The sequence below is a fragment of the Eptatretus burgeri genome, chromosome 2, assembly GCF_056783735.1.
Source record: "Eptatretus burgeri isolate ZD-2024b chromosome 2, Ebu_testis_v1, whole genome shotgun sequence".
Lineage (NCBI taxonomy): Eukaryota > Metazoa > Chordata > Myxini > Myxiniformes > Myxinidae > Eptatretus > Eptatretus burgeri.
The window spans coordinates 40,230,030-40,245,726 of record NC_140962.1 but is presented as its reverse complement, the minus strand read 5'-3'; the positions used below and the strand labels follow the sequence as shown (position 1 = coordinate 40,245,726).

At 48.3% G+C, this 15,697-nt stretch overlaps 1 protein-coding gene across 4 annotated transcripts in view; it reads left to right on the top strand.

Moving 5' to 3' along the window:
- LOC147031873 (uncharacterized) overlaps positions 1-15,697 on the top strand; it is a 72,088-nt gene that overhangs the window by 23,308 nt on the left and 33,083 nt on the right. For all 4 annotated transcript variants that reach the window (XM_085868471.1, XM_085868444.1, XM_085868462.1 and 1 more), the window contains exons 4-6: positions 8,144-8,247; positions 8,859-8,965; positions 10,460-10,547. In XM_085868471.1, coding sequence (XP_085724597.1) covers positions 8,144-8,247; positions 8,859-8,965; positions 10,460-10,547 — 299 coding nt within the window. The remainder of the gene's footprint in view (positions 1-8,143; positions 8,248-8,858; positions 8,966-10,459; positions 10,548-15,697) is intronic.

Here is a 15,697-nt window from a genome sequence, read left to right as displayed (position 1 = left end):
TGCCGATCAACCACGAAGCACGTGGTCGGCCCATTGGCCTCCTCCACTCATGAGACTCCCTCGCTGAGAGAATCTGGTGAGCAGGATCAGTGTCAGGAAAACGATCCACATGTCCATACAGCCGCATCTGACGCTCACGGACAATGCACGTAACAAATCTCATTTGAGTCTCTCATCAACCGCTCGTTGGACACAAAGTCCGACCAGCGATAGGAAAGGATTCTCCGAAGAGATCTGGTACCAAAGGAATTAAGTCTCCCTCTCAGATCCTTGGTCAGAGTCCAAGTCTCACATCCATAGAGCAAGACTGGAAGCACCAAGCACCTGAAGACTCGGACTGTTGTCCTCCAGCACAGGTACCGGCTGCGCCACACCCCTTTATCCAGTGAATCCATGACTCCCCAGGCCCGACCCAGGCGTCTATTGACCTCTGACTCACAGCCAGCAGAGACATGAATATCACTGCCAAGGTATGTGAATCTCTCCACGACTTCAACATCCTCACCACAAACAGGTACAGATAGGACAGCAGCATCCAATATGTCATTGAAAGCCTGGATCTTAGTTGTGAGCTAAGAAACCCGTAATCCCACGGGCTCCGACTCCTCATTCAGCACCTCGAGGGCCCCCAAAAGGATATCTAAAGTCTCCGCAAAGATGACTGCATCATCTGTGAAATCAAGGTCAGAGATCTTGAGATTCCCAAACGATGCACCGCAGCTTGATCTCTTTGACATCCTCCTGAGAATCCAGTTCATACAAGTGCTGAAAAGTGTGGGGGCCAATACACACCCCTGACAAACTCCAGTAACAACTGGAAATAAGTCAGAGATGGTACCACCACACTTCACAGCACTCTCAGTACCAGAGTGGAGTTCAGACATCAGATCGATCAGGTTTGGTGGCACCCCACGAAGACCAAGAATCCTCCAGAGGACATCCCGATTCACTGAATCAAACGCTTTACAGAGATCAACAAAGGACTCCTCTGTCAAGAGCCGACCACCCTCTGCTCTAATTGCAGTACACCGAGGGATGGGCTTGGATGAACGCAATGCACGAATTCTCCTGTGAGCAGGACGAGAATCACTTGACCACAGGTGATGCTCTACCCCCTCACAGATTCCTCACACATAGGGCTCCTTGTGCACCCTTCGCGCACGTACAGTTTTATACCTCAGCTCCCTGAACAGCTCAGCTCTGCCATTCAGCCTGTCCCTGCGACTGGTCAATGGAATCCAATGCCCCTTGAGAAACAAAATTCTTCTTTGCCCTCCTTTGAGTTCCAAGATATCCACCGGCAACATCAAGGACGGTGGTCTTGAAGGCATTCCACAACTCTTCAGGCCCTCCCAAAGCACCCAGACCCCCCAAATCTCCACCCAGCTTGTTCGCAAACTCCTCAGATACCTTCTCATCCTTGAGCTTGCCAACATCCAGCCTCGGCTGGGATGGTACCATTCTCCTGGATTTAAGGTGCAACTTAAGAGTTGCAACAACAAGCCCTTGGTCAGTATTGAGGAACTGAGCACTCCGGTAGACCCTGCAGTTCTGGATCATCCTCCAGCGACCATCAACAAGCACATGGTCAATCTCCTTTGCCATACCGCCAGCATTGGAACACCAAGTCCAGCGATGAGCTTGTGGGCGCTGAAACCATGAATCGGCCACCGTAAGTCCATGACTTCTTGCCAAGTCAAGGAACTTAGTGCTATCCAGGTTCACAGCTCCTGACCAATGGGGACCAACACACGTCTCATAATCATCCCAATCAGTTCCAGTTGATGCATTGAAATTTCCCAAGACTAGAAGTGTGTCTCGTCTGGGGCACTGATCAACCACAGACTCGAGCGTGGCGTAGAATGTGTCCTTCACGGTGAGGTCACTCGCCTCAGTCGCTGCATAACCAGAGACCAGGGAAATGACACCCAAGGAGTGACGAATCCTTTGTGTCATAATACGCTCATTGACCAGTGTTACCTCAATTATCATTCGAGTTAGCTTATGGGACACCGCCACAGCAACTCCTTGGCCATAGGAACCATCAGAGCGACCAGACCAATAGAAGGTGTTGCCACCCACCATGATCTCACCACAATCAGGTCTCTGAACCTCAGAGAGTGCTGCAATACCAATGTCCAAACGCTTGAGCTCAGATGATAACAGAGACAGGTGATCATGCTCTCTTCGGGATAGGACATTCCAGGCACCCACCTGAAGGGATGGCAGAGTGATTGGCCCATAAACTCAGCTTCACTGCGGGAGATTCAAAAATGTTGAATGCTTTGCTTTTCACAGCATCAAGGATCGCAAATGTTCGGCAGGGGAGCCAGCCCAGAGCAGAGAGCAGCACTCCATCACGCTACAGATAAAGGCCTTGTAGGTGGACAGGAGTTCAGGTGTGCCAATGAAGGACTTTGTATGTCGGAGCATGCCCAATCGGGAGCTGGCTTTGGAGGCCGACTTTGCAATGTGGTTTGTTCAAGAAAGATCAGAGCTGATAATGAGACCCAGGAGTTTGAGTGACTGAACTTCTTTCAGAGGGTTGTTGAGAAAGTAGATGGGAGGGTTTGCAGTAGAGAGAGAGAGAGAGAGAGAGAGAGAGAGAGAGAGAGAGAGAGAGAGAGAGAGAGAGAGAGAGAGAGAGAGAGAGAGAGAGAGAGAGAGAGAGAGACAGAGAGAGAGAGACAGAGAGAGAGAGACAGAGAGAGAGAGACAGAGAGAGAGAGAGACAGAGAGAGAGAGACAGAGAGAGAGAGACAGAGAGAGAGAGACAGAGAGAGAGAGACAGAGAGAGAGAGACAGAGAGAGAGAGAGACAGAGAGAGAGAGAGACAGAGAGAGAGAGACAGAGAGAGAGAGAGACAGAGAGAGGGAGAGACAGAGAGAGGGAGAGACAGAGAGAGGGAGAGACAGAGAGAGGGAGAGACAGAGAGACAGAGACAGAGAGAGAGACAGAGAGAGAGACAGAGACAGAGACAGAGAGAGAGAGAGACAGAGAGAGAGAGAGACAGAGAGAGAGAGACAGAGAGAGACAGACAGAGAGAGACAGAGAGAGAGAGAGAGAGAGAGAGAGAGAGAGAGACAGAGAGAGAGAGAGAGAGAGAGACAGAGAGAGAGAGAGAGACAGAGACAGAGAGAGAGAGAGAGACAGAGAGAGAGAGAGACAGAGAGAGAGAGAGAGAGAGACAGAGAGAGAGAGAGAGACAGAGAGAGAGAGACAGAGACAGAGAGAGACAGACAGAGAGAGAGAGACAGAGACATCTCAAAGTTAAATACGTATTCCAAGTGTTTGACCAGTTTGTGATTTTAGGTCTGAGGAGAGGGAAGAGGCTGCTGTCTGTCTGTCAAAGGGATGAGGGATATTACAACAGAGTGTGGAGTCATCAGCAAAGAGATAGAGGATTTTCCAGAGTTAGTGAGATCATTTCTTTTTGTATACATTGTCGAGGTTTGTTTGAGAGCTAACACACAACACACAGCAAGGGGGGCATGAGACAGGTGGGGTGGGAGAGGGAAGGACAAAACAGTGGGGAACAGAGACATTAGGAGATCTTTGGAAGGGAGAGGGATGGGCGGAGAACACATGGAAAACAAGATGGACACTGCAGGGACTTTTGGGAAGGAAAGCAAGGAATTTTGAAGGAGGTGGGTTTGGGGTGGATTTACGGGGGTAGAAAAGATCGAGGTTTTGGATGGGGGAAGAGAAGAGGTGGTGGTGAACAGCTGTTTTTGAAGATTTAGAACAAATAGAATGTAAGATCCGTTGCTTACCTGACGGGAACACCAATCTTTGCGAAATTGCGAAAAACAAAACAGTTGTTAATGGGAAGAAATAATATTAAGTGGTATGTAGATACCGGCCGAGCTCTACACTCAGGGAGTGAGAAGGAGGAGAGTGTTAATGGGAGATTCATCACAGCCTTTTTATTAGTTGTTTAATTCCAAATAATGTACAACATCCCAATGATAAATAAAATGGAATATTGAACAGCATGTCCAAGGTGGAGTCAGATGACCTCAGGTATGGTAGCATGCGCCGAAGCACGCCTGTTTGTAATTTGCCACCCCCACTCTCCTCCCCAATAGGCAGCGGAGACCGAGGTGTGTGTGTGTGTGTGTGTGTGTGTGTGTGTGTGTGTGTGTGTGTGTGTGTGTGTGTGTGTGTGTGTGTGTGTGTGTGTGTGTGTGTGTGTGTGTGTGTGTGTGTCCGTCCAGGCCATAACTTTTTTATCATTTGAACTTTTGTCATTAAATCTTTATGATGAGAATACGGAGAAAACCATAAATAATTGGGCCAAAATATCAACGGGCGAAGTCATAGTAATTATAAATAGCCTTTATCAGTCTGCAGCACGTGAAGCGCGAGACCATGAGTTTATTTATCTCTTTGGAGATGAGTTCTGGGTTCCAGTTGCCTGGGGGAAAGCTGATTACATGGAGGGAAAGCCCCATCCCTGCAAACTGCATATTTCTCGACAGGGAATGTTAAAAAGTGTTCGGGGATTCTTTTGTAACTTCTTTTTTGATAACCTTAAAGTATGCAGAAGAAGATTGTTCTTTCAAAACACTTCGAATTCTTTTATCGACACACGACTCAATACATTCTTCCCCCCTTCCTCCTCTCTCCTCTCCTTTTTTTGTTTATTTTTTTGGCCTTGGAGTTTATTTCAAGTAGTTTATCTCCCCCTTTGTATTGAGTTTAAGTTTATTGAGTGTACTCTGTGCATGGGGAAGGGATTTTCATTTCGGGATGCTTTTTAGTTCTTATTTTTCCGTTAAGACAACCGAACTCAAAATTAGTTTCAGCTCAATACTTCGTTGAACCAGGAGTCGACCACATTTCTCTGTGCATGCAAGATCTCTGTATTTGGTTTGCTGATTGAATGACATAATGGATGTATCACGTGATTGGGTTTTCGTATATCATGACTCACCAGCTAGGGGTGGCAGGAATGTACATCAGGACACGCAATAAAGCGGAGTTACTGCTAACACTCTTGCTTCTCGTGTTCCACTGCACCTCGTACACCACATTTGGCTGACTGGGATGATTGAAAAAGGACTTGTGCCTGTTTTCATCGGAGACGACTTCGAATTGTTTTCAGAGCAATTGGGATGCTATTTCCACGCGAATGATGTGGTCGACGAGAGCAAACAGAAGTCGATCTTGCTCGCCTCGCTTTCGGCGGAGCATTATCGACTGCTGAGTGATTTGGTGGCGCCGGACAAGCCCAGTGATGACGGGCTGTCGTTTCGGGACGTTGTGCAGAAGATGAAAGCACACATGGCGCCGGAGAAGTCATTACAGCTCGCTTGATACCAGTTCGATCGCCTCTCGAAAGGTGCAGAGGAACGCGTCGCTGATTTCGTGGCGCGGATTAAGCATTCTTCCGTGACCTGCAAGTTCACGGCGGAGGAGCGTCCACCTCGGCTCAGAGATCGTTTTATTGCTGGTTTACAGGATGCGAAGATGGTTTCGGCGGTTCTACGGCTGAAGGGTGAAGCCATTACATTTGACTCGGCGGTCAGCACGGCTACAGCGGTCGAGCAGACCCGTGGAGATGTTCGGGCCATCACCGGCCACGCGGGGTCGCGAGCACCCCGGGGCGCGCGCACGACCTTCGGTGCGGGTCAGACGTCACCGCGCGGCCGCACGTGCGGCGAGGTGACCCCGCGGGTGTGTTTGGGATGCGGAGGTCGACACCTGTGCCGTGCGTGCCCGAAAAAGGCAACGTGTGTTTAAATTGTCACAAGGTGGGTCATCTGAAGCGTGTGTGCCGTGGGGCGCCGGCCACCGTTAAGGTCATGGACGGCGATGGGCGAGGCGACCCGGGGCGGAACCGGCGGCCGTTGTTGAGCCTGTTTTCAATTGGCCCAGTAGCGGCGCGCCGATGGCGGTGGAAATCGAAGTGAACAAAACGCCGATCACGTTCCAGGTCGATACGGGAGCGGCTGTGTCGATCATCGGCGAACAGACCGCGCGTAGACTCAACGGCCTGAAGCTTATCAGGTCAAACCTCATGCTGTTCACGTACACCCGCGAGAAGATAACGCCAGTCGGGATGGCAGTCATGTCCGTGCGGTACCAAGGCCAGGTCGCCACGCTTCCTTTGTACGTCGTGCGGGGGAGGGGCCCGTCTCTCCTCGGCCGAGATTGGTTGCCCCGCATCAGGCTAGACTGGGCCGCAGTTCACCTGGTGCAACCCGTGCGAGCCGATGGGAGGATCAGTTGGAGAAGATTCTTCAAAGACATCAAGGTTTGTTTTGCGACGACCTTGGGAAACTCAAGGGCGTGGAGGCAAAGCTCTTCCTGAAGGAGGGGGTGGTTCCTTGTTTTTGTAAACCACGACCGGTGCCGTATGCTCTGCGGGACAAGGTCAAGGGTGAACTGGATAGGCTGGAGGCCTGTGGAGTGATCGAACGGGTGTCGTACTCAGGTTGAGCCACCCCGGTCATCACGGTGCTGAAACGGAATGCAGACGTCCGATTGTGCGGGGACTTCAAATCCACGGTTAACCCGGGGCTCAGCGTGGAGCAATATCCACTGCCGTCAATCGATGAGATATATGCTCGATTGGCAGGGAGTCGATACTTCACGAAGCTAGACCTGCGTGATGCATATTTTCACCTAGCGATGGATCCCGGGAGTAGCGAGCTTTTGACAATCAACACGTGTCAAGGGCTCTATCGATATACCTGACTCTGTTTTGGGATTGCTTCAGCCCCAGCCTTGTGGCAGAAAGCCATGGATCAGGTTTGCATTTGCCTGCCCACTCAGACCTACTTGGACGATGTGCTCATTGCAGGGAAAACGGCGGACGAGCACCTTGCGAACATTGCCCAAGTGCTGACAAAGCTAGAAGCGTGCGGCCTGCGCTTGAACAGGGACAAGTGCACGTTCTTCAAGCAGCGCTTGGAATACCTCGGCCACATCATCACGCCGCAGGGGCTGTTGAAAGGTCCTCGGAAGTAGAGAAACTGCGGACGATCTTTGCTAATAAAGGATTACCGGAGATCCTGGTCTCTGATAACGGTCCGCAGTTCATCGCAGGTGTATTTGATGAGTTTATGCGTCAAAATGGTATTCGACATCTAAGGTCCGCACCGTATCATCCTGAGACGAATGGGCAGGCTGAGTCGTTTGTTAAGATGTTGAATCGGGCTTTGCGCGGAGGGGGTGTTGCACCTGTGCAGACAGTGGTCGATGTCTTTTTGCTCCATTACAGGAATGCGATTCATCCTGTCACGGGTGATTCGCCTGCCATTCGTCTCTATGGACGGGCATTGCGGTCCAGACTGGATTTGCTGCGACCTGGAGGGTCGGGGAGTGGGGCGGTGTCGCGTCCGACGCTGCTGCGTAGTTTCGATGTGGGACAGCGGGTAATGGCGCGCGATTATTTCCACAATTCCAAATGAGTGCCGGCTGTGGTCTCTGTGGTACTGGGGCCGGCGAATTGCATGGTGCGGACTGATGGTGGGGAGGTGTGGAAGCGGCACGTGGACCAAATGCATGATCGCTGTTCAGCGTCACCCCCCCCCACACACTCCCCCGGGCCGAACGATGTGGGACCCCCACTTGTAGTGTCGCCGTGGCCAGACGTTGTATCGCCAGGGCTGGACGTGCCGATGCCCAGGGGTCTTCGCCTGATTCTGTCCTGCCTGGGGACGTCGGGCAGGCTGGTCGGCCGGGGGCGGTTGTTATTGCGGATGGCGCCAGTCTGGCGAGGGTTTCACCTCGACCGAGCCGGGAGGCGTCTGAGCCTGGGCTGTCTGGTGGCGCTGCCCGTCCGAGGCGGGTCAGGGTGAGGCCGCGGTACTTGGAGGATTATGAGTGTTGATGGGTTTCGGGTGGTCATATTATGATTGTCCTTTCATCATTTGACTTGTCATTTTACGAGGGGAGGAGTGTGCTGTATCACGTGATTGGGTTTTCGTATATCATGACTCGCCCGCTAGGGGTGGCAGGAATGTACATCAGGACGCGCAATAAAGCGGAGTTACTGCTAACACTCTTGCTTCTCGTGTTCCACTGCACCTCGTACACCATACTGATTGAATGACATAATGGATGTGCTGATTAATTTGAAAAACCTTTGATTTTAAATCATGAAAATGTTTTTATCCCCCACTGGCATGTTTAGAAATGGAAGTTGAGCAAACAGAGACGTTGGCTTTTACGCACACACCTTATGAAGGCTCATCTTTATTTCAAAGTGTCCATCCAAAACCCTCCAGGACTCGTAAGGTGGGATTTTTTTTCACCTACATTTCATAAATTGATGTGTGAATTCTTCGTCACGTTTTCCTCCACTCCATCATCAATCTTTTTATACTTTTTTTGGTACACATTGTCAAGGCTTGTGGAAGACCGAGAACACAGAACTGATCAGGATGCAACATCACAAAAGGAACAGCAGAAGGAAAAGTTAGAAATACCAACAGCAGGGCAAAGTGAGAAAAAAATACAGGAAGCAATGAGGGATAAGGGAAAACGCAAGAGGAGAACAGCTCTCTTAAAAACCCAGAGTAAAGAAAAATATCAAAGAGAATGTGAAAGTTGGTTCCACACGTGGGAAAAAAGAGAGGTACATGAGTGGAGGTGAGCAGTAATTCTGGATTTTGACAGTTTCACTAAGAGCGGGTTTCACAATGTCCACAAGGTGGAGGGGGAGTATATTCGAGAGACAGACTTGACAAGGCACCACCATGTTTTGGAGGAGGGAACCTCCGGTTTAGAGGAGGCACCTTTTTCTTTCATTTTTCATTTCACTTTCATCTTACTCATTGTCTGCCTCCACATTCACCTTGCCTTGCCTCCATTTTCCATCTAACACCTCCTCCTCCTCCCTTCCTTAGATGATCAGTTCAAACTTCCGTTTTTTGCATCTTTGGCCCCGACCTTTGATGACGGCTGATGTTCTCCGTTCCAGTGCAGCTTGGAAAAGCACGACCTTCAGAGCTCGGTGAGGTGGTGAGAAATTGAAGATGTTGTTTTGATAAGTTGTGGTTTTTCTTTACCACCTGAGATAGCAACATTTGGTTTATCCATGTCAATGTATAATGAGTGCAACTCATTCAATTTGGTTAAAAGGCACATCAGAGATAAAATACAATGAAGTCAGAGGTGACCAGACAGGATCCCAAATCATGAACTCATCTTCCATTTTTCGGAAGACAACTTAAAGCTGGCAATGCTATCTGTGAGTGTGCACTTCTAAATGTTACTGATCCTACATCATGAGTTGAAAAGGGCCACTGTGTACCAGTAAACTGTCTTTTGGTTATTTAGCCACGGGTTCACATTTCTGGTACGCAGGTACTCATGTGCGGTCAAAAAAATCCATTCGTACTTCAAAGATGCGAAGAAACGTCAAAAGTGTAACTTCCACAACAAAGGCTTTTTGATGGAAGGTTTTCTCAGCTCATCAAGCCTCAAGGTAACATTCTTCCATGATTATTCTGATAATTGTTATTCTGTGATTTCAAAATTTACATTTACAAAATTAAGTCAATAAATCATAACATAATTTATGTTCTATGTTAAGTTTATAACTTATGAGATTAAAAAACAAATATATCGAAGGAGAACGCATGAGTGAAAATGAAGAAGAGGAGGTTCAGGAGTGTCCGGAACAAAAAAAAGAGCGGCTTGCGAGTGTCTCGTCTGGAGCGTTCTGAGAGAGAGCACTCACGCTTCCAGAGGAGTGAGATACATACAAAGCTGAGAGGCGCTGGTACTCATTGGAGAACCTAATGAAAAAACATTGTGTTAACCCCTGAAAATTGCATTGCTTCTTCGAGATTTTTATAATCTCAGTAACAGAATATAAATTCCCTTGCAAGGAAATTCCAGGATGGAGGAGGTCATGAGGCCATCGAGCCTGTGCAATGTTTGCCGACCTATGGTTGTTTGTCCATGCTCTATTACTTTTAAACTGCTGAACGTCAAGCAAGGAATCAGCACGTACCTTTTTTGAAGACTGTTATGTTGACTGAGTTGGCTGAGGACAGAGGGAGGTGAAGGAGTATTGTGGTCAAGGCAGGGCAGAAGCTTGGGACCATCGGACCTCACCCATTATATTGGAAAGAGGAGGAGAATAACAAGCGAGGACTCAACTGGGTTTTGATCCACCAACCTCCCAGACTCAGCACATGCTCTTTCCAATGCAACACCGAGTCTGGTGGTTCTGTGTCTGGCAACAGCAGGATCTTCAATTTCAATCAAATCAAAGCTGATTGACCCTCCCTTTGGAGAGGCACTCACTTCTTGTCATTTTGATGGTGTTGTCACAGGTTGATTGTGAAGTCATCAAAATAAACTAATTTAAAATCAAACCGTGTAAGACATGCTTCTCCTTGGTATGCAAGTGAATACACAGTGCGGAGAGGTACATGGTGACCCCTTTAAAAATACACCTTCACATTATGAACTTTGTGTCTGTCTTTGTGTCATCTAGGTTTGTTTACTCGAAAACATTAAATGGAGTGACAGACGAAAAATGTTCACGGGACAACAACAGAATTGGATCCAACATAAACTTAAAGGTAACGCTTTCCAAATACAACTCAAGGTTTTTATTTTTTACTCTTGAAAAGAAAATCTCATTTAGTAAATAATTTTTGGTGAAGAAGGTGGCTGGGGGAAGTGGTAAGGTTGTGGTTGGGGGAAAGGAGCAGTGATGATTGGGAGATGGAAGGTGTTGGTTGTATGTTTGGGTGAAGGTGATCAGCCATCGTCATGTGGCTGGTTGCAGTGATCAGGGTTATGGATATGTACCCCAGAATTTTGCCCTGAAGAAAGAGACAAAAACATTTTAACAACGAGAATTAGCAAACATTGCATACCCTCATCCAAACTTGTTTTGTGTGGTTTTATAGTACATGCTTTAAAGACATACTCACGTTCTAATTGGACATACTTTAGAGATGTACTAACATTCAAATTGTACATACTTTATCGATGTACTCACATTCTAATTGTACATACTTTATAGACGTACTCACATTCAAATTGTGCATACTTTCTAGACGTATTCACATTCTAATTGTACATACTTTATAGACGTACTCGCATTCAAATTGTACATATTTTATATACGTACTCACATTCTAATTTTACATACTTTATAGACGTACTCATATTTTAATTGAACATACTTTATAGATGTACTCACATTCTAATTGTACATACTTTATAGACGTACTCACATTCTAATTGTAATACTTTATAGACGTACTCGCATTCAAATTGTACATATTTTAGAGATGTACTCACATTCTAATTGTACATACTTTATAGACGTACTCAAATTCTAATTGAACATACTTTATAGACGCACTCACATTCAAATTGTACATACTGAAGAGACGCACTCACATTCTAATTGTACATATTTTATAGACGTACTCACATTCAAATTGTACATACTTTATAGACGTACTCACATTCTAATTGTATATACTTTATAGACGTACTCACATTCTAATTGTGCTTTATCTACGAACACACATTCTAATTGTACATACTTTATGGACGTCTTCACATTTTAATTCAATGTACTTTATTTACGTTCTTACATTCCAATTTTACATACTTTATAGACGTACTCATATTTTAATTGAACATACCTTAGATACGGACTCACATTCTAATTGTACATACTGTATGGACGAACTCACATTCTAATTGTACATACTTTATCGACGTATTCACATTCTAATTGTACATACTTTATAGACGGAGTCATATTCTAATTGTACATACTTTATAGACGTATTCACTTTCTAATTGTACATACTTTATAGACGGTCGTATTCTAATTGAACATAGTTTATGCACGAACTCACATTCTCATTGTAAGACGTAGTCATATTCTAATTATACATACTTTATAGACGTACTCACATTCAAATTGTACAAACTTTATAGACGTACTCGCATTCAAATTGTGCACACTTTATAGACACACTCGCATTCAAATTGTACATACTTAAGAGACGCACTCGCATTCGAATTGTACATACTTTAAAGACGTACTCGCATTCAAATTGTACATATTTTACAGACGTACTCACGTTCTAATTGGACATACTTTATCGATGTCCTCACATTCAACTTGTGCGTACTTAAGAGACGCACTCACATTCTAATTGTACATACTTTAAAGACGTACTCGCATTCAAATTGAACATATTGTTGCGGTTGTGGAAATTCGCAAACCACCATTCAGGTCCCGTAGGTGAGATATCTCTGTAAGTACATGTGTAGTTAGCCCCAAACCCGTTGTTTAGAGGGAATAAATGTGATTCATTCGGGCTGTGACGCTTTGAGATAGCCGTTTTTCTGTTCTATCTTTATTTTGAACCAACCACGCTCCAACCATTACACAACAACAACAACGCCAACAGCCACGATCTTTACCTTCACAACTCGCTCCCGCAAACATCGCATCACCGCCATTCCAAATGGCACCATGGCCATAAACCACCACCATAAACCCTCCACCACCTTCACCTCTCTCCTTCTGCGGCCATTCCCGCACCACCTGTGAGCACCGAGTGTCGGGCTGTCCTGGGCTCGTACAAGATACGCGCCGAGCCGCGAGTGCAAAATGCGGGCTTTCCGAGGAGAATTCGGATCAGGAATGCTACACGCCCACTTCTGATCCGTCCAATCAGCAAGCGCGGGGCGGTTTGGCCCCGCCTCCATGCGCGTCTGTGTGGAATCGAGATATGCAAATTCTAGGATCAGGGGAGATTCATGCCCCTTTTTCTCCATCCAATGGGCGAGCGTGACTCCGCCCCCGAGCTCATCCGGATCTGGAAATTTGCATATGGGTTCTCCTGCCGGCCTATAAAGCGCCGAGCGCAAGGCGACTCTGGGCAGAGTCAGTTTGGAAGAGCGGAGTGGAGTCGGGAGGCGAGGGCGTCCCGGTGGTTTTCGGCAGTCGGCTGAGGAGAATTGGGGGAAGAGTCCGAGGAGCTCGAGTCCGAGGCAAGGAAGACGGCGGTCGGCGACGAGGTCACGGTGGAATCGCTCATCACGGGACCCAAGCAAGCCAGCAATACTCTTTCCCCAGAGCATCAACAATTCCCCCCCCCTTTTTCCCCCGCGCTGAGATAGTGCGAAAAGGGGGCCCAGTTCCCACCTCACTCCAAGCGGTGCCAACGAAACCCGCGAAGGAGCACGAAGACGGGGCACCGCCGCGCTGCCACATTTGCGGCTCATCACGAAGACGCGGGTAGGACCCACCCGGTCTCGCGGACCTGACCACTCCTTCAGGTCCCGCGCAAATATTGGCCTACTGGCCCCGTTTGCCCCCTTGTCTTTGAGGGTGGCCTTTTCTTTTGCTTTTGAGTAAATGTGTTGTTGACGCCGTCTGTAAAGTAAAACTGTGTAAGTGTTGCCGTGTGCTCGCGTAGTCGGTCGTAGCTCTGCATTGTTGTTGTTGTTTTTCGTATTACATTTGCTTATTGTGCATAATTGTTTAAATTGCTTTATGTGCATTCTGTTTGGCTGTATATGTGTGCTCTCCGTGTGCCGCGGAATAAATGTGCATTATGTTGAACTGTTTTCCCGTTTCGCTTCGTCTTTTCTTTAATTGAATCTCCATCTTGCTTCACGTAACGGCTTCGTCGTGGGCTTAATACGCCCGATAATTAATCGGAACCGTCGAGGCCGACGATAACACCGCTCGGTTATCCCGATAGTACGGAACGGATCGCTTAAGCGGCCCGTGTCCGGAGTCGACCTGCGGCGAGGTGCGATCGCCCGGTCTACCCTCCGCGTGGGTACTTAGGTAGGTCGAGTTTGGCGAACAACCCTATCCCACGCGGGTGGCCGATTGGCATGATCGTGGTGAGGCCGAAAGGCCCACCCATGATTAGCTCCCGGCGCTAGTCCGAGAGGGTCACGACAGAATTGTCCGTCCGGTGGGCGACGTGCCGCGATTCGAGTCACGTGGCCGTTCGCACGCCGGCGTGCGCGAATTCGCAACAATATTTTAGACACGTACTCGCGTTCTAATTGTACATATTTTATAGACGTACTCACATTCAAATTGTACATACCTTAAAGACGTACTCGCATTCAAATTGTACATACTTTATCGACGTACTCACATTCAAATTGTACATACCTTATAGACGTACTCACATTCTAATTGTACATACTGTTAAGAATTTCGCCCGCCCGGCGTGCGATCGTCCACGTAACTCAAATCGCGACCGCGTCGCCCACCGGAACGGTCAATTCAGTCGTGACCCTCATTGGAACTACAGCCAGGAGCTACTCACGGGTGGGTCTTTCGACCCCACCACAATTGTGCCAATCGGCCACCCGCGCAGGATAGGGTTGTTCGCCAAACTCCACCTACCTAAGTACCTACGCGGGTAGTTAACCGGGCATTCGTACCTCGGCGCTGGCTGGCCTCGGGCACGAACCGCTTAAGCGGTCCGTTCCGTGCCTCAGTGATAACCGAGCGGTGTTATCTCCGGCCCCGACGGACGTAATTATTTACCAGGTGCTTACTATACACCCCTCCTACCAATTCCTTCCGTGATGCAAGATGGAACTTTCAAACAAGGGAAAGGACGCAACGAAACGGGGAACATTTCAACAAGCACATTTATTGCACACTCAGACAAGCACGTATTTTACAGCCATACAGTAATTCAGGCACGTATACAGTGAAAGCAATGAAAGACAGAGTTACAACCGAAAAAAGTCTTTATTCACACACAATTACTAAAACAGTTCCACTTGTAAGACGGCGCCACCACATGCATTTACACAAAAGCAAAGGAAAAAGCCACCCTCAAAGGCAAGGGTGGCAGACAGGTTCGTGGACCAAATGTGCGTGGAACCTGGATGAGCGGCCAGGTCCTCAAGACCGAAGGGTCTTACCCGCGCCCTCGTGGCGCAATGGCGGGCAAGCCGCGATGTCAGCGTAGCTGCGCCTGGCTTCGTGCCCCTGGCGTGGCCGGCGAGCTCTCTCCGGCGCTCCCCGTCTGCCTTTCCCTTCGGCTTCGAGCTCCGTCTCCCGACTCTGCCCCACCGACACTGCCGCACCGACACTGCCGCCATCTGCTGACACTGCACTCGACTTGACTGCCGACACCGACACACTGCAGACTTGACTGCCCCGTCTCCCGCCTCTCCAAACTGCCACTCCACCGACTCCAGACTTGACTGCCGCGAACGACACACTTAACTCCCGCGAGCTGCGTTGTGCTCGCGCTTATATAGGCCGAGGGAGGGGCGTATATGCAAATTTCTGGATTACAACGGGTTTGGAGGCGGGGCTACACCACCTGATGCTCAGTCATTGGATGGATGAAAAGGGGGCGTGAATCATTCCTGATCCGCTTTTCGAGGCGAAAGGAACCCATTCACAACCCATGGCACGACATGTGGTAGAAAGGCGGAGGTGGTGGGAGTTTGCTGCGGTGGTTTGGGAAGGGTGTTGGTGGTGGCGATTTGGTTGCTGGTGGGCGTCGTTTGAGAATGGCGGTGAAGCGATGTTTGCAGGGTGGAGTTGTGGAGGTAAAGAGGCGAAGGTGGTGGTGTTTGAGTTGTAGTTGTTTGGGAATGATGGTGGTGGCGATTTGGTTGTTGGGGGATGATTGGTCCAAAATAATGATGGAGAAAAGAAAAACGGCTAACTCAAAGGATCACAGCCCTGTGAACACGGAAA